Raw genomic sequence first — 22752 nt, 5'->3', positions numbered from 1 at the left:
CACACACACACACACACACACACACACACACACACATTTCAGACCACAAGTTATGCTTCAGTAATCTTTCTATTACTGGCCAGCTCACTGGTTTTATATGAAACTCCTGTTTCAGTGTATCTGAGGAAGTGTGCATGCACACGAAAGCTCATACTAATGGCAAACTTAGTTGGTCTCTAAGGTGCTACTGGAAGGAATTTTTTTATTTGGTTTTATATGAGTTTTCACAATTAAATGGTGCTATACAGATTCCAGAGGCACCAATTAATTTGGGTCCCACCCAGCTTCAAAAAAGCATGGGGAGGTGTGGCTTTGGTTTAGGGTTGTGTGGTTTTTTTGGGGGGGGGGTCTTACTAGTAACACTGTTATAGGTATCATGAGGTACAAAAACAAAAGCTCTTAAACTGCAGAATCCACCCTCCTCAATTTAACCTTGAACATATACAGGTCAGGATTTTGGACCCTGCTAAATATCTCCCCCTTCCCCTCCTACCTTAAACAGGGCACCTGGAATCTGGCCTAGGATAGGCAGTAAATCTTGCACAGATGGACTAGCAAAAAGACAGGCGTTTGTTTTTTGAATTCTTGCATACAACGTACAGAAAGAACATGCAGTCTACCATTTAAAAGGAGGAGGAGGAGGAGGAGGAGGAGGAGGAGGAGGAGGAGGAGGAGGAGGAGGAGGAGAAGAAGAAGAAGAAGAAGAAGAAGAAGAAGAAGAAGAAGAAGAAGAAGAAGAAGAAGAAGAAGAAGAAGAAGAAGAAGAAGAAGAAGAAGAAGAAGAAGAAGAAGAAGAAGAAGAGGAGGAGGAGGAAGAAAACAACCTCTATATCTGAAAAAGGTTTGGGGTTAATTTGTTTCAAGTGTTGCTCTAAAGTTTGCATATTTTTTTTAAAAAAGTTCCCTTTTCTGAATCCACCTGAGTTTACTATTTGCACATAGGATCTCCCACCATTGCTAATGGATTAACTGATGCACCAAGCATGATATCTTCTGAGGAAATTTCAACCAGCAGTAACACAAAGTTTACACTGATATTCAGTAGAATCCTTCTGTTTGTTCTCTGTGAAGCTGGGAAACTCCATGTGGATTTCATAGCTGTCTGGATAAAGATCCCCCCCCCCAAGCAGGTATTAGGGTTCAAACACTGAGCGAAAGCTCTCTGCCCATCTTGGAGAAGGAATCACTTTTTGGTATGCCTCTAGACCAGAATAGAATACAAATACAGGACATGAGAGGACTTTGCAATGACTTAGGGCACATGTTAAAAAGCTTGCATTAAAAATTCTTTTTTAAAAAATTCAAGTGATAAATAATTTAAGCTTGTACAAAAAAATAAAAACATCCACTCCCACAAGTAAAAGGCATATATAGCTGACCCTTTGAAAGCCCTTGGAAGCAGCAAATATACACTGCTGAAGCCACAGGTTAGTTATATCTTTGGTATAAGAAAATAGCATATCTTTTGACAATGTAGCTCTTCCACTGGCAGGAAAATTTCATGCTAGACTGGTGAGCCAGTTTATTCTTAGTTGTTTCTTGGTGCGTCTTCCATGTACAACATACAAATATTCCTAACATGTCTTCCTATGATGATTGGAGAGAACCCCAGTATCTTCTTGGCTCCTCCTAGGACTTTTGAATCTAGAATGAAACATGAACAGGGGGAGGGGATGGAAATAAGAAAAAAGCTGAAGTGAGTCAGATTTGCAGCCATAATGGGTTTTGTTTCCAAAAATGATATTTGACCCCCCAAAAAAAACTTGCCGGAATTTTGGCCAAGGAGAATTGCTCTATTCTATGACTTGCAAATTAAGTAACAGAAGAAATTGTGATTTGTAAAAAGAAGAGTTCTTCACCTAATTTTGAGTGACTGGTTATTTTTGTCATGAATAAAATATTTATTCAAATCACTGCTTCTGCTTAAGTCTACAATTGGCTATAAATCAACTTCACAGCTTTGACAACCAAATTGTAGGGATAATAAAAAGTTTTCCGCATGTTTTATACCAGCCTGATGATTTTGTACTATGAAGTATCTTTCCCACTGGTCTTGCCTCGTCAGGTTTGGACCCCCAAAATGCTTCGTTCTCCATATTACTAAACTCATACAGAGAGCTTCCCAAGACTAGCAATACAGGATTAAGGAATCACTGCAAAAAAAGCCCAAATAATAAGTGGGTCACGGGATTAAACAAAAAAGGAACACTTCTGTTTACAAGGCCACACACGGTAGAGCAGAGGCAGAAAGAAGTGGATTGGAAATTGCTGGTTGATCTCTGCGTAATCTGCAGTAGATCAACAAGGGTGACTCTCAGCCACCCAACAATAGACAAAAACTAACACACACACACGCCTCCCAAGATTAGGTTGCTGAAAAATAATAAATTGGGGAGGGGGGAACCGGGACCGAGGATTTTGCATGAACAAACTTACTCAGCTACTAGAGGAGCTCAGTTCTATCTAACACTGATCACCAATGGTGTGAGTCTTTGTTCAGAGGCATCCTGTTGCATAGTGGTTGAACCACTATTTAGCACCATTTCTGCTTCCATTTATTAACCCTCATCCATTCCCTCACTGACTGCAGACAGTGGTCCAAGACTCTGGGGTTGCGGCGCTCATCTCACTTTACTGGCCGAGGGAGTCGGCATATAGCATGACAAAGCCGCTTCTGGCGAACCAGAGCAGCACGCAGAAACACTGTTTACCTTCCCGTTGTAGTGGTACCTATTTATCTACTTGCACTTTGACGTGCTTTCGAATCTTGAGGTGCATGTAAAAGGCATTAAATGTATGTATGTATGTATGTAAAGCCCAGTGAAAGATTAAATAAGAACAACAGGGCCCCTCTCCCAGTAATGATCGTTCATCAGGGAAAGCAAGGCCGATTCAGTCCCCATAACCAAATCTGAACTGGAATGGATCATCAAGATAATTGGTTTCATTCCAGAATACTTGCAAGGGTTGTGCCACAAACCTCTTGATCACTTCCCCAGCCCCTCAAAGGGTGGGGGTACTTGTTCTGGCAAACCAGTGTGGGTCCTAGATGGGCTTTTTCAGAAATTGTCAGATCACCACCTCTTTCAAAATGTCCAGGGCCACAAAGATGTGTTGACCACATCCTGTATCCCCCCTCAGCAAGCCAGGATGGGTAAGTGTCATCTGTTGGCTGTGTTGCTGTAGGCACCTTGTAGACACCATCAGGCCACATCAACTGAAACTGATCCCATGACACCACACTGGAGACTGCAGTAGTGAATGCACATGTAGCGCCAAGGTATATCTTCCTCACCCAGTTTATATTTCTGACTTCTGGGCGGCTTATGAAGAACCTGTCAGTCTTGCCAAAATGTGTAGCCATGAATTATATAGCTGGGGACCCACACATCAGCCTTTCCTGGTGTGTTCTTTCATGAGCCTGATGCAAGAACACTTCCCAAACATGTTTTATGCCAAGATAAACAGGCTAACAAGACAACTACTAAACCTATCCTCTCAGAAGGGAAAAAAACGGCAAGAATTTACCTGAGTTACAGCAATACATGTAGAAGGCTAATCCTGCGGCGATGCTGAAGCAGGCAAGAAAGAATGTAGGGCCTAGAAAATTAAAAAAAACAACAACAACGACAGAGGAGGATTAAAATTATATGTTAATGGTTCATCAGTTATCATTGTTGTTACTGTGACTACAGTGATTCAAATGTAACTGGCACAATTATGTTTGCTTTGGACTTCATCTACTATAATATATAATCACCATTTCCTGCAGCAATTATTTTTTATTACAATTATTATTACCATTATGAAGGCCTCTATAGCTTGTAGCCTACTTATTTTTCTTTTTAGAAAAAAATCAATCCTCATTAAAAACTCGCAGGGCAAGAGAGGAAATTTTAGGGTTGCGTTTAACAGTGTCCTTGTATAAACTGAGCAGAATTCAACCTGAGAAATGGAATTTTCCCTTCCTCTTCTCCTGTGCACACCCCAAAAAGTGCTCTGAAGGGTTGTGGGGAACCTCTGGGGAACAACTGGTGGGATGCAGTGAGAGGAGAGGAAGGAGAAATTCTGCCTGCTCATGCAACAATGGATATACTGGTAACCCAGAAATTTTAATATCTTTTAGTCTATAAAATTAAATCAGCCTTGTTGTTAGCTACTTATTTGAATATACTAATTAAAACATTATTCAGGCAACCAAATGATTCCTATAGAAATACCACCGGGCTTCTCTATGATGACCAGAGGATAACTCAGCAGAGCACGAGATGCTTAATCTCAGAGCCATGGGTTCGAGCCCCACGCTGGGCAAAATATTCCTGCATTGAAGGGGGATGGACTAGATCATCCTTGTGGTCCCTTCCAACTCTACCATCCTGTGTTTCTCCCTTCCCGTCTCCTTAGCCTTCCTTCTACCCTTAACCACGTGAGCTTTGTGGGCAACTACTATAAGGCCGTTAACGCCTGCTATAGCGATAGAACAAAAAGGGCTTCTTTTCTCTTCCTAGCCTAATAACCCCTAATAGGCTATTTTGGGTAGAAATGAGCAGTCCCAGCATTGCCCTCCACATGCTCAAAGGCACCCTTTGCACAAAAACTACGTGCGTGAACCTTTCATTTTCCTGGGTCCTGCATCCCTGAGCCTTCAGACATATGGGTGTGCACTAGGGTGACAACTTTTTCATATTTTTTCCTCAAAAATTATTTCCTGTAGCACAAATGGATGAACTTTTGCCTATTAATGACTAAAATGAGGTATATTCCATTGAAATATTGAAAAAGGTCACGCACAAACCGTTTTTAATTTTTTTGTATGCCGTTTTACCATTTCATAAAATTGTATTAACAATTCTATATATATTTCGTATCACATTCCACAATGGGGAGTGTTCTTAGCAACATAGGGTATACAAATGTCACGCCTGCGCAAGGTAAAAGCCCCTTTTTGGGACCTCAAAACTCAGCCAGCAGACCCCGCCGGACATGCTGGGAAAAGAACCTACAGGAGAGGTAGCAAAATATCGTCCTCTAGCAGCGTCTATACTGTTACTGCAGCTAAAAAAAGCTTCCTTGTGTGTTTGATGACCCTATATAATGTTGTATATATGTGACTCTAAAGCTTGGGTTCAATTTTATATCTGCTTACAGCGACTTCAAAAATGGTCAAAAAACTGATAATTTTTTAAAAATCATTTTGTGCGTGAGGTTTTTTTTAATCAAATCTCTTTGAAAGTAAGATTTTATCTAATCTTTAATGAAAGCTCATCAAATTATGATACAGGGAAATGAGGTTGTAAAAAAGTCATCACCCTAGTGTGCACATGTAAAGGTAAAGGGGCCCCTGACCATCAGGTCCAGTCGTGTCCGACTCTGGGGTTGCGGCGCTCATCTCGCTCTATAGGCCGAGGGAGCCAGCGTTTGTCCACAGACAGCTTCCAGGTCATGTGGCCAGCATGACAAAGCTGCTTCTGGCGAACCAGAGCAGCGCATGGAAACGCTGTTTACCTATTTATCTACTTGCACTTTGATGTGCTTTCGAACTGCTAGGTGGGCAGGAGCTGGGACCGAGCAACGGGAGCTCACCCCGTTGCAGGGATTTGAACCGCTGACCTTCTGATCAGCAAGCCCTAGACTCTGTAGTTTAACCCACAGTGCCACCTGGGTCCCTTAGTGTGCACATGTGGGCTCTGTGAAAACAGCATCTCTGAATGTGTAGAGATCAAGGCAGGGTCAGTGGGTGCAGTGCTGATTGGACCCAAAATTTAACTTTTTTTAAAAAAAGGAGGTTTTAGGCTATTTCATGATGCAACGTTAACCGTAACTTCATGGCTGGTGTCCCGCCCTGCCTTCTGGCTTTAAATGTGCACAGTAAGGGCCAAAGGGAGGAGGCAAGGGCATTAAGAGGGCGGAACAGCTCGGCTGAGTGGAGCAGGCATCTCACATATTATTTGCACTGCTGCCTTAAGCTTATCCACTGCACAGATCTGCAAACTCAGAAGCTCCACAAAACAAACCCAGCAGCTGTACCAAGAAAAACCATGGGCGTTGGTTAACACTACTGTAGGCTTGCCACTTAAAAGTAGAAACTTACTGAAGCCTATGCAAATGTTTAAAAATGCCAACACACATGTGATGCAAAAGGCTGTGCCCCACTGTAGTTAGTACTTTAGAGATCAGGGACACAGTTCTCCTGTGGCATGCCCCAGTGAGATAAATGGGGTCAACAACCTCTTGCACAACGCCTGTCAATTGCAGTGGTGTCTAGATTGTTTCCTAAACTTATCCCTAGAAAACTTTGGATTTTATATTACAGTGGTACCTCGGTTTATTAACACAATTGGTTCCGGAAGTCTGTTCATAAACTGAAGCGTTCATAAACTGAAGCGAACTTTCCCATTGAAAGTAATGGAAAGTGGATTAATCCGTTCCAGATGGGTCCACGGAGTACTTAAACTGAAGCGTTCATAAACTGAAGCATGGGTGTAATTGGTTCTGGAAGTCTGTTCATAAACTGAAGCGTTCATAAACTGAAGCGAACTTTCCCATTGAAAGTAATGGAAAATGAATTAATCCGTTCCAGATGGGTCCGCGGCGTTCATAAACCGAAAATTCATAAACCGAGGTGTTTATAAACCGAGGTTCCACTGTACATAAAATGGGAAGGGGTTATGGGTTTTTCCTTGTTTTTGTTTTATTATGTATTTTTTATGTTGTGAACTGCTCTGTGTTCTTCAGATGAAGGACAGCAAGCAAATTTAATTAATAACAATCATCATCATCAGTTTGAACAACCCAGAAATTACTACTGGGGAAAAAAACTTGATTATACGTGTATACATTTCATTTATTTAAAGCCAAAGCACATGCCCACAGCAGACACACTTAGAATTAGTATCATGACATTCAATTGCAACATATATTTATATATATTTTCCTTGTTAACCTTACTGCCCAATATTGATTTAGCCAACAATACTTTACACGCATTATTTACCCCTGTCATTTAGAATACATTTCTCCTTCTCAGGGTTTATCCCTGTGGAATCTGAGGTTTCTAGAAACAAAAGCAACACACCAAAGAGTTAGTGTAATATTCAGCGCAACACACGTCTGAAGCACGTCATGCAAAATGTGAGGAAAGCAAGGACCAGTTTTCAAAGTACCGTATTTACTCGAGACTAATGCGCCATCAAATCTAATGCACACCTCAATTTTCAGAACCTTGAAACAAAAAAATAGTATTTGCCAGCAAATGTCAATGTGCCACTTAATCTAATGTGCACCTTAATTTTCGGAACGTAATTTGGCCAACAAAGGTGAGCATTAGATTCGAGTAAATACGGTAATACAATAACGTAAGATAAAATGGCTGCTAATTCCCCCATCCCAACTGACTCCCTCGTTTTAGCCAAATGCTGTTCTCGAAGCAGCAGCAAAGGTGCAGTTGTAAAAGGCGCCCATGGGTCCTGCCCCCCTCTAACTCAATTGAAACTGAGCAACCCATTCTACCCCGAGAGAGCCCATTGCACACAGGCTTCTCTACTAAGGAATTCCTGCACAGCTGACATTGCACCCCTCTGTGCGGAGGAACAGTGAAGACAGAGGAGTATTCTAGGGGAACACTCCATTCACATCAGGCTCTGGGCAGGCTTCACCCCTGGGTTTGTGATCCAAAAGTGCATCTAGATCACAACCAATATACCCCTTGTGGTTGTGCAGTCTAGGGAAAGCTCAATAATGTTGGCTTGGCTACTATTGATCTTCTCATTGGGTAACCCGTGATGAATCACAGGGGTTTCCGAATACCACTGGCATAATTAGGGCCATTGACATATGAACAAAAGGCAGTGGTAAAATACGTTGGCTTAAACATTTGTGTAGGTTGGTTTGCAAGCATAGGGCCAAAGGCAACCACCTTATCATCTTTGTGCATTTCATATACAAAGTTGGCGAATAAACAACATTTAAAAGTGGGGTGGTAGAGAACTTTCATGATAGGCTAAGTATTAAACCACATATCTATTTTCTTTCCATGCTAAATAAGTTTTAATTACAGGCAATGCCATTGTTTAAGCCTACAATTCTTGTCTTCCAAGGTCACTCAAATCTTTGTGCTCTTTACAGTCAATTGACAGCTTGTGGTATTTTCCAAGGACTTTTTTTATCCTTAGTCGCACCTGCAGATCAACCTTCATGCTGCTCTCAGGAGAAGCACTGGAGTGCTGCGCACCAGCCTGCCACATGGATCCCACCCTGCCAATTTCTGAAAATGCTTTCAAGCACACCTTTCAGCCAACATCAGGAACATCTGGTGAAGCAGGTCGCTCGGCACAACAAAGATTAATTTAGCTGCAATAACGTGAGCACTGATTTTCATTCCACTTTCACATCAAGTGTAGAAGATGCATAGCGGGATCAATGCCTGTGTTTAGAAGAATCTTGAGCAAACCTGTGTTTTTCGTTTTCTCTCAAACTGTTAAGCATTTTCCTGGCACCATTTGATAATACACTGGTTTGAATGTAGCTGGAACGTGCAATTTGTGCATTTCTCAAACATTGGTTTAAACACCAGTCGCTTTCCCCATAAACTCCTCTTCCCTCCTACTTCTTTTTCAACGCTTTTTCCCAGACCCAAGTTGGCAAAGTAAGCATGAGTCTGGAACGCTACAATAATAGGAATGGTAAAATACAGTTATGAGTGTGCATGCGATGCGGGTATAGTATTGGAGGGAAAATGGCTGGTGGGAAGGGATCCGGTGTTCCTCAAACTTGGGTCTCCAGCTGTCATTGGACTACAACTCCCATCATCCCTGACCACTGGTCTTGCTAGCTAGGGATGATGGCAGCTGTAGTCTAACAACAGCTGGAGACCCAAGTTTGAGGAACACTGGACTTTGCAGTTGTGAATTGTCTCCTTCAAATTTGAAGGCATTTTGCAACTGGGATGAAGTCCTCTGGGGTTTCATTACACACAGCTGCAGTGTAGCATATTGCTTGCTGGAAAGCATCATGCAAAAGGTTTATTTGACACAAATGGAAAATGGCCTAGAACTCTAGTTTGGAATGAAGCTACTTCACCTTTAAATATAGCCAAAAGTATCTGTTGTGACGGATCTTTTCACTTTCTTACTTGAACATGCTGCCCCACAGCTACAGATGGAATCGATTAATGTTTGTGTTCTCACAAACCTTTAAAAGTTTCCAGTACTGCATGGTTTCTGAAAGTCAGAATGGCAGAGTTCTGGAAAATACGCCGGCTTTTGAAGACAATTAACTTCTGGCTAGTTCAGCAATGTGTAATTGGCACAAAGGCTATCGCTGAAGAAATATGCCCATTAGCTGTCGACTGTGGCCTTCAATTTGCAAACTGGGTTGCTAATGTATTGAGTCAAAGATTCAGATTAGCTGACACCATCCAGTTCATGATATATTTCTAATATGGGCCCTTGGTGCTAAATACATTGTCAGCTCCTGAATTAATCTTTCCCATGACACAAAAAAATATATTAAGTGAACGTAACTAGGTATTTTATAGCCACCGGTGTCAAAGACGATGACTGATCTCTCCCCATGATACTGCGGTTCAATTTCATGCACAGTGCAATCCTATGTATGCCCACATAGAAGGAAGTTTCACTCAGGTCTGTGAGCCTTGGGCTTATCCACAATTCCCTTTAATCCACACTTTCCAGGTGCTTTAAAGAAAACCTGAGTTGTCGTTTGTTGTGTTTCAGCTATAAGGAGTGGGTTTTTCTGCTTCGTGAAAAAAATGAGTGCTCTGACATAAGAGTTTTAAAAGCATGAACCAGTTCCTGGAATGTGCAGGGAAAAAGTTAAGTGTGGATAAGCCCTTACTCCCAAGTAAATGTGTGTAGGTCTTCACCTTAACAGCCCAACCCTATGCAGGTTGACTTTGAAGTAAGTTCCACTCAGCTCAATGAGGTTTGTTCCCAGGTAATTGTGGATACGATTGCAGACTTATAGCACCATCACAGTATGAGAAGCTTTATCAGAGGAGTGGCCAGCCTTTAACTCTCCAGATGTGGTTGGACTACAACTCCCATCATCCCTTTCCATTGGCCATGCTGGTTGGGAATAATGGGAGTTGGAGTCCAACAACATCTGGAGGGCTGCAGTGCAGGTTAGTCATCCCTGCTTTACAGAGTTGCAAAAACGGGAAAAGCACAAGAAAGGCATCACAATTCTGGCATGACTTCCCAGAATTCCTTTCTTCTCCATGTCTGGTGTCAATGGCTAAGGAGCTGGGCTGGCACAGGGGAAGACCAGCTTCAACTTTCTGTTCAGAGATGCCTCTTCTGTTAAATTCTTAGGCAGGCTTCCCCAAACTGCGGCCCTCCAGATGTTTTGGCCTACAACTCCCATGATCCCTAGCTAAGAGGACCAGTGGTCAGGGATGATGGGAATTGGAGTCCAAAACATCTGGAGGGCCAAAGTTTGGGGATGCCTGTTCTTAGGCGAAAACCTAAGACTTAAAATGAAGGGCACAAAGTACTGTATTTTTCCGTGTATAAGACTAGGTTCCCCCCCCTAAAAAAATAATGTCCAAAATTTGGGGGTGTCTTATACACAGGGGCCATCTCCCACCAGTTTTCTTAAATTTGAGTCCCCCAAAATAGGGGATGTCTTATACATGGGGGCGTCTTATAGACAGTATGTTTGGAGAACAAAGGTACTGTGCAGATACCCTGTTTCTCATATTTTAAGACATACCCATAAAATAAGCCATAGCAGGATTTTTAAGCATTCAAGGAATATAAGACATACCCCGAAAATAAGACATAGTGATAGGTGCAGCAGCAATGCCGGCCGTGGCAGGAGGAGAAGGAAAAAAATAAGACATCCCTTGAAAATAAGCCATAGTGTGTTTTTTTGAGGAAAAAATAAATATAAGACATGTCTTATAATATGAGAAACACGGTATGCATATAAAAGGCAGCCAAGATTGGCTGCAGCTCCCTGTTAACACCTACACCTAACATCATAAACCTGAGTTTGCTGCCACATAATGTGTAGAATGGCCCTGGGCTCACTGGATAGCCTTGGGCAAGTTTCTCTCTCTCTCTCTCTCTCTCTCTCTCTCTCTCTCTCTCTCTCTCTCTCTCTCTCTCTCTCTCTCTCTCTCTCTCTCTCTCTCTCTCTCTCTCTCTCCCTGCCTGCCTTACAGTTGTTGCTGATCTGAATTCCTTGGAGAAAGGACAGAATACAAATATGATTATTAAATCCAGCTCTGAACATATTCAGCATGTCTCAGTGGAGGAGAAAGGAAGAGCAGTCCCAGAATGCTATTTTCTAGCTGTCTATACAAGTGTTATGTCCTCTCCAGGGCAACAGAAAATTATTTCCATGTAAACCAGTACACAGGGACATAATATAGCAAGGATTGGTTCCTTCCTTGTGGCAGAGCAACCTGGTTCTACTAACCTTGAAGCCATTTTAGCAAAAGAGGTATTCCAGGAACTAAGTCTATATGATTCATGTTTTGTCTTAACCACCAGAGGAGAGGGGAGTTGGTACAACGTAGTATGTGGCTGCACAAGAGGAAAGGGCACCAAATGGATGGTAGATACTGGCTTCATTCAGATCTAACACTAAACCATGGCTTAGCATTGTTAGAACAGATCTCCACAAACCTTGGGATCACATATTCCTCCCCACTCCAATGGTGCAGCTTGAGGAGATTAGAAGTTTCTACTTCCATTTTGGATGACCCACAGTTTATGGTTCCATTTATGGACATGCTAAACTGTGGCGAATCTTAACTAGGGTTAGATGAAACAAGCCTGCTTTATAAACTATGGTTTGAAGTTAGTTTGCTTCAACAAGCCATCACTTGTTGTTTAGTCGTGTCCGACTCTTCGTGACCCCATGGACCATAGCACGCCAGGCACTCCTGTCTTGCACTGCCTCCCGCAATTTGGTCAAACTCATGTTCGTAGCTTCGAGAACACTGTCCAACCATCTTGTCCTCTGTCGTCCCCTTCTCCTAGTGCCCTCAATCTTTCCCAACATCAGGGTCTTTTCCAAGGATTCTTCTCTTCTCATGAGGTGGCCAAAGTATTGGAGCCTCAGCTTCACGATCTGTCCTTCCAGGGAGCATTCAGGGCTGATTTCCTTAAGAATGGATAGGTTTGATCTTCTTGCAGTCCATGGGACTGCAAGCCATCACTACATTTCACCATTGTTTGGATGACACAGCGAGCTGAAGTGAAAATTTCCAAATTCCTCCTTACAGCTGTGGAGAGAAGGAGAAATGAGGGGGAGCACACAAGGCAAAGGTTTACTCTTTTGATGCTACCCCATGGTTTAGTGTGGAGTCCCAATGAGACCATGATAGTGCTTCTTCACTTTGCCTGCACCATTTTGTGAATGATTTTTTTAAAGACATTCTGAGAGAATCTGTGGTCAGTGACTGTGGTGGTTGGGGCTAATAGAATATTGGGCGGGGGCTCAATAAATCAAGACCTTCAGGTATAGGGCAGTATATAAATTGAATAAATAATAATGAAACTGATAATGATAAGAATGACACCCGCTGCCCTTTCTTTTATGCCTGCTGAAGGCCTTCTGCCCCATTTTTTTTATTATGATTAACTTGGGCCTGCCCTATTCCTTTTCCCAGAATGCCTCTGGGCCCCACATGGAAGAGGACAGGGCTGTTGTAGGCCTTGGCCTTGCTTTCCAGCTGGCTGGCAACCCCAACTACCCTACAAAGGAGGGGAGGGTGCTTCTCGGTCACTGCGTGGCAGCAGAGAGTGTCCTTGGAGGTTGGGTTTTCTTTCACAAATTGTCAGCATGCCCCCAATACACAAAGGAACGCCACCATGGGGTCTAGGGGGGCTTTCGCTCTTTGCCCTCCACAGTAATCTGCATTGAAATAAAGGTGCCACAGAATGGGGAAGTTTTAAAATGCAGTTGCAGGGACAGGAGCCTCTAACTCAGGCATCCCCAAACTTCGGCCCTCCAGATGTTTTGGACTACAATTCCCATCTTCCCCGACCACTGGTCCTGTTAGCTAGGGATCATGGGAGTTGTAGGCCAAAACATCTGGAGGGCTGCAGTTTGGGGATGCCTGCTCTAACTGGACCAGGACCACAAGGAGAAATGAAGGGTTGAAGCCTTTCAACCCCTGCATGCTATCCTAGCATGAGACAGAGATACAGAGAGGCAGAGACACAGAGACTGTAGGCAGACAGCTAAGAACAACAGAACCCTGTTGGGTCACACCAAAAGCCTGTCTAGTCCGGCCTGCTGTTCTCACAGTGGCCCACCAGATTCTTATGGGAAGCTTGCAAGCAGGTTGCGAGCACAACACCACATTTCTCACTCATGATTTCCGGTAACTGGCATTCAGAGGCAGACTGCTTCTGGGGGTATAAGATAGGTAGCCTTATCCTCCATGACTTTGCCTAATCTTCCTTTAAAGCAGGCATCCCCAAACTTCGGCCCTCCAGATGTTTTGGACTACAATTCCCATCATCCCTGACCACTGGTCCTCTTAGCTAGGGATCATGGGTGTTGTAGGCCAAAACATCTGGAGGGCCGCAGTTTGGGGATGCCTGCTTTAAAGCCATTCAAATTAGCGGCTGTCACTTCATCTTGTAAGGGTAAGTTTCATAGTTTAACTTCGTGCTGCAACTTCCTTTTGTCTGTCATGAACCTTTCAGCACTGGATGCCCCCAGTTCTAGGATTAGAAAAGAGAGAGAAAAACAGCGCCCTATCCACTTTCTCCACACTGTGCATAATCTTATAGACTGTAGGAGTCACAGGGCTGAGGCACACCTTGCCTGACATCACACTGTTGTCTCTGACGTCACACTGTTGTCTCTGACCTTTGCCTCCTTTGCAGAGGCCTCACTTTCCACTTGGTAGGAACATGACATACCAGTAGAGCAGGACTCGCAAATATCAGAGGGAACATGTGTCAGCTCATGATGTAAAAGTGCATATTCTTGCTAATAAAAAAGAGCCCCTGCCAAGCTAGCAATCAGCTTGCTTATGCGCAGCTCACCTGCATCATCAACACCTGTCACGTCTCCTTCACTTCAATAGACCTTGATTATATGTGGCTCCCTCCACCCCTCGCTCCCTCACCTTTTCTCTAAACTTCACTAAATCTGTTGTCTTTCCTCCTAGGGGAGTTGCTCCAGCCTCTTGGTCATTTTCTGCACTTTTTTCACCTCACTGCGGTTTTGTTTGAGGAGCTGATGTCCCCACAAAACAGTTTTGCATGTTTCCAAATGGGCCCCCTGAAGAATATGGTATGCCTAGCATTAACAACACACGTTCACAACTGCAAAACGCTCTGAAAATGCCAGAATTGTCTAGGCCAAAAAGGACTAAATAGATTCCAGACCAGTCTAGATATAGCTGAGGTAAGTATGTCTCTAGCTGGCCAGTAACCGTTTATCTTTTTTGTCTAGAGTTGAACAGAGCACTTTTCTTGCTTAACATTCTGTCAGTTTAGAAACAAGAGTGATACAGGACTACGTATTTAAATGTAATTGGCTATTACTAATGTCTCTCAGAGATGAAGAACTGATTGTAACTGGCTATCAAGCTGGGTAAAAACAGAAATCCCCATGAAAGTTATTGGGAAATGATGTGAACCTCAGTTGATTATATGACTGGCTGATTATTTATATAGCTACATTTGCCTTTAAAATAAATATTAACAGAAAACAAAAGCCTGGACCTTGGTGATATCCCTTGTGGAAGAAAAGTTGGCCACTGCAGTTTTGAGCTGACTACATAGGAAAAAAAACCTGGACTCAAAATAATCTCACATTGATCCTGTGCAAAAGTGGGAGAAAGACCCTGGATAGAATAAAAACACTCCAAGCCAAGCACTGGATCGCTTTTCCTGGGTAACAACACCACTTTAGTCCGGAATCCAGACTTTGCAGCTCATAAAGGGAACATAAAATATCTGAAAAGGTTGCAAAGTTGCCAGATTTATTATTATATAAAACAAAGATTCAAAATTGCCAGATTGGTGTGCAAATACAACTGCAGCAGCTATAAATAAGCATTTGTCTGCCACATATAATTTGGTCAGTTTTTAGCTATATCTAAGAAACAGCACACAGAAAGTTCCATTTAGTCCCTGAAGAGGCAGCATTGTAACAGGGCACCCAAAGAAATCTGCTAGCACTCCGACTTACTTAGAATTCTTCTGCTTGGCAAGTTGTTATACAGCTGTTCAGCATTGATCTGCAAAGCACGGTAAAATTCTTGACATGGTTTGTCGCCTTCCTTCTGCAAGTGGGCTATAAGGTTTGACAGCCGACTATGAAGAGAAGCTTTGGGATTTCGGAACTGCAGGGAGGGTGGGAACATATTTATTTTAAAGAATGTGAAAAACAAACAAACACCAATGTTAAAGCAACCTCTGCCTCCCTTCGATGTTACGTGGAAGAATACAAATGTAGCTTTATATTTTTGTTTAAACGTTCTTTAGAGCGTAAGATTTTATCACAAATTGTTGATGGTGCTTCTATGTCATGAGAGTTAGCTATTCCAAAGGAGAATAAATAACAGACTTTCTCCATTGTACACAACAGGAAAAACAAGCAGCGATGTCCATCTTTCTACTATTTGTAGAAGATCTAAAAGGCTATACATTCAGCACTAAAGTGAAATCACATATAAATATTTAAATATTTTAGATATTCTTTTAATCTTATTCAGGGGTCCCCAGACTAAGGCCTGGGGGCCGGATGCAGCCCAATCGCCTTCTCAATCCGGCCTGTGGACGGTCCGGGAATCAGCATGTTTTTATATGAGTAGAATGTGTCCTTTTATTTAAAATGCATCTCTGGGTTATTTGTGGGGCATAGGAATTTGTTCATATTTTTTTTCAAAATATAGTCCGGTCCCCCACAAGGTCTGAGGGATAAACCGGCCCCCTGCTGAAAAAGTTTGCTGACCCCTGATCTTATTGGTCTTTGTTGTATGTGGCTTGTGCAAAGGGTGGCATATAAATATAAATAATATGCAAATAAGCTTTAGAAGAGGGTCAGAGGTCAGATGGACAGAGGAGGAATGGTAAAGGCCGCCTCCCCAGCTGACCCTTCCGGAAAAGAAGAAGACAGTTCAGAATTACAGCAGAGATCTGAAGGAGATCACAGCTCAGAGGATAATGAGGGGAAAGTTGGGAAATAATGGGAGAGGAGGAGGAGAAGGCAGAGCCGGAGCAGCTGGCTGACACGTTATCACTAGAAAGCATTCCAGAACCACCATCTCCTAGAATTGGCAAGCCTTAAAAATAGGAGAGAAAAGGGCTCAGAAGCAAAGGGCCCTTAGCACCAACCTTAGAAGGGATGGCGCATGAGGAAGTGGGAGAGAAGGGGAGAGGAGATTTACGCCATTATTCCGAGAGGCTGCCTTTCTAAGCCTCAGCCTGTGAACACTGAGTAAAAAGCAATTGGCAAGAACTTCCTTGTCTTATCCGTTAGAGGCAACCTACCGTGGGGGTTGGATCCTCTGACGCTTGACATCAGGCAAATTCATGAAGGGTGAGACTACCCTTGGCTACTAAGCCTGAGGGCTATGCCTTACCTGTACTGCTGGACACAGTAATGCTTCTGAATACCAGTTGCTGGGAGCCACAGGAGGGGAGAACGTTGCTGTGCTCATGTCTTGCTTGTGGGCTTCCCACAGGCGTTTGGTTGAGCACTGTGAAAACAGGATACTGGACAAGGTGGGTCACTGGCCTGATCCAGCAGGGCTCTTATGTTCTTTTTTTACGTTCTTACCAATTCCAGTTTCCAGCAAGTCAACAGCTGCCTATGAAGAGCCCTACTGGATTAAATCAAGGGCCACATCACATCCCATTTCCACAATGGCCAGACAGATAGTGCCAAGATTGGTATTCAGAAGTATTCCGCTGCCGAGCATGGAGTCTGCATAAGGATGTTCCATGGACTCGATGTATACTGATCTATGGCACAGTTCATTTGAAATTCCAGTTTGCGTACAAGAACTTTTTGGTGATCTTGATCAATGCCACACCTTCCTGGCCTCTTCAACAGAAATTCCCAGATATGCAGAGATTGGCTTAACCAGCCACAAATTGGACCAGCTCAGAAAGAAGAATCTAAGATCGCAGCCCAATGCATTTGTCAGTCATAAGCATTCGCACTTGGAAGTGAGAAAAAGATTTATCTGTTTTTACAGCGGCACACTTTTCCTTAGGAATCCAAGTTATTTCACTAGTGTGAAAATGCATACTTGTCCGTGAATGCAAAAAGAGACTGAATCTGGTGAGATGGAAAAAATTCTGTTCCTAACAGGATGTTTGGGTTGCAAATAGAGGACTACACTGCCTCATGAATATGAATGAACACATGGAAATGTTTACTGTAATTTCAGAAGAAGAGTTCAAATGCTGTAGGTGTACGATCACAGCATTTTGAGACCTGGGGCTTGTTTACATAAACATTTATGGTTTGTCTTGGAAAAAAAGCTTTAGCTTAAGGTATTAGAATAGGGTTCTATGAAGTGTGTGCCATTTTCCACCTTCTGCAAGGAATTCCCTACCTACTGAGCTTCATCACTCCTTGGACTGCAGATTGCAGCTAATTGTTAACTCTCTCCTCAAACAAGAGACAAGCATTACAACACAGAGCCCTCTTTGAGATCTTCCCTCATTCAGATTTTAGTTCAAACCAAAGAAGAACTCACATTTCTCTCCTTAACCCCCAACTGACCCTCTGCTCAAGTTCCACTCATGGGAGGAAGGAACCACGAAAGCCTGTGAAGTGCCAGGAATGCAATAATTTTTTTCTGGAGCAGTGGAGAAATGGTATTTCCCACTTCTTCTGGAACTTGGCTTAGCAGTGCAAGTGCCAGGGAGCAGGGAGGAGAAGGAGATCTCCTCACCAACAGAGCTGGAGCCACAGCTGCTGCTGCTGCTGCCGCCACTCCCATAAAGAAAGTGGAAGAAAGGAGGAGGCTAGAAGGCAGCTGGCGCAGCAATCAGACCTTATTGCACCTGATGGGATCCAGTTTAGCGCAGATATGCTGAGAATTAGCCAAGCAATTTGCCAAATGGGAGACAGTTGGAATCGCTCAGCTTATTCTAAGAAAATCTGAGAAGAACTAGAGGAGAAAGCGGTTTGCTCGTCCCTCTCTCCTCATTTGCCGTTGCATTTTCCCACTGATCTCAAAAGGATTTTCTGTTTTAAAAAACCTAAATTATTGCAGCTATTTTTATACCACTTAATCACTGACGTTTCTAAGTGGCATTGTAAGACCTTGCTGTTGGAACTGGTTTTAAACAACCAGAATTAAACAGATGGGGGATTTTTCTCTGCTCAGGTATACATGTACAGTACGAGAGAGAAAGTGTGTGTGTGTGTGCGCGCGCGCGCATGTACATATACATGAGAGGGAGAGCTATGCAGAATTATCTGCATAGGTTCACTCACTGGCCATCAGGATTGCGGTTCCTACACTTTAAAAGGGTATAATCCTATACACACTTACTTGGGAGTAAGCCTGCTTAGATTTAGCTGGACTCCCCTTTTTTTTGTTTCTACAGATGATAAAGAAGGGGTGCTTGCATTTAGAATTCTCTGCAATGGCTTTACTGATGAAGAAGAGCTGCCATTCCCCAACTTCCCTGGCAAGAGAGACTGAGTGTTAAATCACTCTGAGAGTTCATATAATCATAGAGTTGAAAGGGATCCTGAGGGTCATCTAGTCCAACCCCCTGCAATGCAGGAATCTAAACACGCGATTCCCCCATCCAATGTGAAACCATACTGGACTCTGTTTAGCTTTGCAAATCTGCTAGCAGTTGTAGCACTGTGAAGGGAACAGTGGCCATCTAACAATTCTCAGCAACAAACTACAGTAAAGTTCCCAAGATTCTCTGAGGGAAATTGTGGCTGAATGATACCACTTTAAATGTATAGTACAGAAGTCTGGGAAGTGTTTTCTGTGTGATTATTCAAGCACACACTTCACATGTAGAGTCTAAACTTGGCTCATTTTCTTATCTGCTTGAATTTATCAGGTCCACAGTTTTGGCGTGGTTTGTGTTAAGAGGAACGGTGAAGAGTGGGGAAGGGCGGATATCATGTGCGGAGAGGATTTTAAGGAAACTTAATTGCTATATACCTTAGCTGAACAGTTTTTCCTCCGGTTCCCATTGTCAGTCCTATTACAGAAGGTCCCAGAGCTGCCTTTGGCTCTCCTGGGTGCCCACCACCCCTAGTCTCAATGAGGTACCAGAAGTTTTCCATTTAAAAAACCAGCGATCCTAATCCTGGGTCAAATGAGCTACAGCAATAGCAAAGAAACACTGCAGGTGGCATTCTTTCAATTACCTTTTCTGCTTCTTTATTGGTAAGAATCTGAGGGTAAACTCTGTTCAGCTGAAGGATAATTTTGTCAACCAGCTGCTCGCTCAGCCTGCCTTTGCTCGTTAGGAATGCCATGTCCTGCCGTAAACGGTCACAGTAAGTCGGATCTACAAAACAGAAGCAACACATTTAAAACTAGGCCTCTGGTATCACAAAGCACAACTGGATGGAAGTGCCATATAATTCACATCAGCTACCAAATGTTTCACAGTAGGACATGACTTCGTGTGCACTGCCAAGCTTCAGGAACATCCTGGGAGCGCCATAAATGCTCTCAGGAACCATGAAGATGAATAATACCAGGCATCCCCAAACTTTGGCCCTCCAGATGTTATGGACTACAATTCCCATAATCCCTGACCACTGGTTCTCTTAGCTAGGGATCATGGGAGTTGTAGGCCAAAACATCTGGAGGGCCGCAGTTTGGGGATGCCTGAATAATACAAATACTGTGCCTTTATAGGGTGCATTTCACATACAATGCAATCTTTACACAAGATCTCGGATAAAACCAACTAGCCATGAGGTCTCATCAGTGGCAGCCCACCAAGACCGTGTGTGTGTGTGTGTGTGTGTGTGTGTGTAGCGAGGCATTTCCAAGTGGTTTAAATTTCAACATAGCAGCCCTCCCAGTGCACTGCAAGCTACTCTCCCATCCTGCTTGTGGTCTCATGTGTTCCTTCATGTTCCTGTACTTTACATGTGAACTCACCTCTTCCTTTTCTTTCCAGAGCCAACCATGGTCAGCATCACAGTTGCAGTTTTGCAACCATGATCAGAAGTGAGTTTACAGGAGGCTGAGCCAGGCATCCCCAACTTGGCCCTCCAGATGCGTTGGGACTACAATTCCCATCATCCCTGACCACTGGTCCTGTCAGCTAGGGATGATGGGAGTTGTAGTCCCAAAACATCTGGGCTGAGCTAATGGTTAGAAAACAAAGCTGCATATAAGCCTTGTTACCTTTGAAAATGAAAAGATACTACAGAGGAACACAGAGAGGGAGAGGGAAGACACAGACAAACTCAGTGGAGCAATAACAGAGTTGAGGAGCTCCTGATCTCCTATACATGCTTAGAAGATTGGGCAATATCACATCTGAACAGTAAAAAATGCATTTTTTAAAAGTTGGAATGCTCAATTTTTATATCTGCCTTCAAATCCTAGCCACTAAAAGGGAAACTGTGCAGTCTAACCTGACCTCAGAACAATTTCAATTGCTGTATTTTTATTGCTGCATAGCCGAGCATGGGATTTGTTTGCTAATCAGTGCTTCAAAATCCAGAGATTCTGCTATAAAAACAGCAGGATGGCCTTAACAGAGGATGATTTTGCTGTTCAGCTTTAAACCTTTCATTGCCTTCAGATTCTGTCCTCTTTTAAAATAATGTGATATTCCCCAAAAAATATTCATAAAAGCCTCCCACAATTATTGTAATAAGCAATGGCTCTTTGAGAGCCTGAGTCATTCCCATTAAAAAAAGAAAAGCTTTCTACTGGCATTGCACAACTTTTGCAATTCCGTAAGCTTCAACTGGATTTCCAGCAGACTGTTACCATTCACCCCATAAAATTAATGGTTCAAATGGCAAACAAAGCATCTTTTCCACATTGTCTCAATGCACCTCAATAAAATCCATGTGCTTGCTAAAATTCTTTTCCAGTTTTCTTTCAAGACGCAATGAGAAAGGAAGATTGAAGAGGGCGGGAGTCAGGTCAAGAGCTACGTTTTGAAAGATGCACTGAGAATACATGGGTGAGGATAAGGACAAACCGAAGACAAAGCATAGAGATGGTGACAACACAGCATATCAATGATTAGGGTTGTTTCACATAGGGCAAAATTTCCCACAACTATATTCTGTCCCCAGGGGTGAAACTAGCTGTGGCTCGCAAATTAGTCATCTCCTTCCTTCCTATGCTGTCCCCTCACCCCTCGCCCACTTTGAAACCTAGGACTCAGCTACATTAGTCAAAAAACAGTGTTTTGAATGCGTTATAAACAGTCGCTGTAGAGCACAAAACTTTTCTATGCATTTTTACATAGTGTTTTTTTCTTTTCTTATAACTATTTTTTTAAAGCGTTTCCCCCCCACCCCCTAGACTGTACACTTTTGGAGGCAGGGAACAGCCTTTTTTCCTTCCGTATGACAAAGTGTACATTTCAGAAAATCAAGAACACCTGATTCTAAATGGCCTCGGTCCAGTATACCTGAAAGAGCATCTCCACCCCCATCGTTCTGCCTGGACACTGAGGTCCAGCTCCAAGGGCCTTCTGGCGGTTCCCTCACTGCGAGAAGCCAAGTTATAGGGAACCAGGCAAAGGGCTTTTTCGGTAGTGGCACCTGCCCTGTGGAACGCCTTTCCCACCAGATGTCAAAGAGAAAAACAACTACCAGACTTTTAGAAGACACCTGATGGACTACTGTATTTCAGTATTTAGTTGGAAGCCGCCCAGAGTGGCTGGGAAAACCCAGCCAGATGGGCGGGGTATAAATACAAAATTATTATTATTAGTTATTATTATTATTATTATTATTATTATTATTATCATCATCATCATCATCATCATTATCCCTGTCGGAAACTTCCTAACATGATGATTGAAATGTCTTTGAAAAAGGCTTCATATGACATGACATGATTGTCCTTCCATATGAACTCCTCACATATTTTCATTATACGTCAAGAAAATTAGACATCAGATTCATGTACAGTGGTACCTCGGTTTAAGTACACAATTGGTTCCGGAAGTCTGTACTTAACCTGTAGCGAACTTTCCCATTGAAAGTAATAAAAAGTGGATTAATCCGTTCCAGACGGGTCCGCGGAGTACTTAAACTGAAAGTACTCAAACCGAAGCGTACTTAAACCGAGGTATGACTGTAATTTCCCTGCATTGGGCACCCAGAGTGAGATTTTAAAAATGAAACTCGTGCCGTATCACAAACTTCTTTTGACGCCACCCTAAGTTCCCTAAGACATTTGCTGTGCTGCTTAAGAAATCGAGGCCAAGGTACTCTTGGGAGTCTGGAGCTAGCGGCATAGTTCTCTAGTTCCAAGGTTTACCCATGAGAATGTCCCTTTGAACGAGGTAGAACTTGTATCTAAGACTACATACATACCATACATTTACAACACATTTAATGCACATTCCCTCTTTCAAAGAATCATGGGAACCGTAGTTTGTTAAGGGTGCTGGCTACACTGCCATTCTTTGGATTCTTTTGGGGAGGAATGTGCTTTAAATATGTGATGTGTATGTAGCATGTGAAGCTATGAATGAACAGGAAAGGCGAGCTCAGGGTAGCTTTTCTCTCTTGGCTCTCTCCAATGTCTTCTGCTACAAGTCACATGTGCAACAA

At 42.9% G+C, this 22752-nt stretch overlaps 1 protein-coding gene across 3 annotated transcripts in view; it reads right to left on the bottom strand.

The window, feature by feature from the left end:
- Positions 1-697: 697 nt before the first annotated feature.
- CARD19 (caspase recruitment domain family member 19) overlaps positions 698-22752 on the bottom strand; it is a 37150-nt gene continuing 15095 nt past the window's right edge. Inside the window, exons 2-6 of one of the 3 annotated variants that reach the window (XM_035106314.2) lie at positions 19354-19496; positions 15184-15337; positions 6995-7054; positions 3529-3600; positions 698-1644 (exon numbers count right to left, since the gene is read on the bottom strand). In XM_035106314.2, coding sequence (XP_034962205.1) covers positions 1529-1644; positions 3529-3600; positions 6995-7054; positions 15184-15337; positions 19354-19496 — 545 coding nt within the window. In that variant the 3' untranslated portion in view covers positions 698-1528. The remainder of the gene's footprint in view (positions 1645-3528; positions 3601-6994; positions 7055-15183; positions 15338-19353; positions 19497-22752) is intronic. The other 2 variants (XM_035106313.2, XM_035106315.2) reach the window with 2 other exon arrangements.

The sequence above is a fragment of the Zootoca vivipara genome, chromosome 2, assembly GCF_963506605.1.
Source record: "Zootoca vivipara chromosome 2, rZooViv1.1, whole genome shotgun sequence".
In the NCBI taxonomy this organism is placed as follows: domain Eukaryota; kingdom Metazoa; phylum Chordata; class Lepidosauria; order Squamata; family Lacertidae; genus Zootoca; species Zootoca vivipara.
The sequence above is the reverse complement of the archived record's forward strand: the minus strand, read 5'-3'. Positions and strand labels throughout refer to the sequence as shown.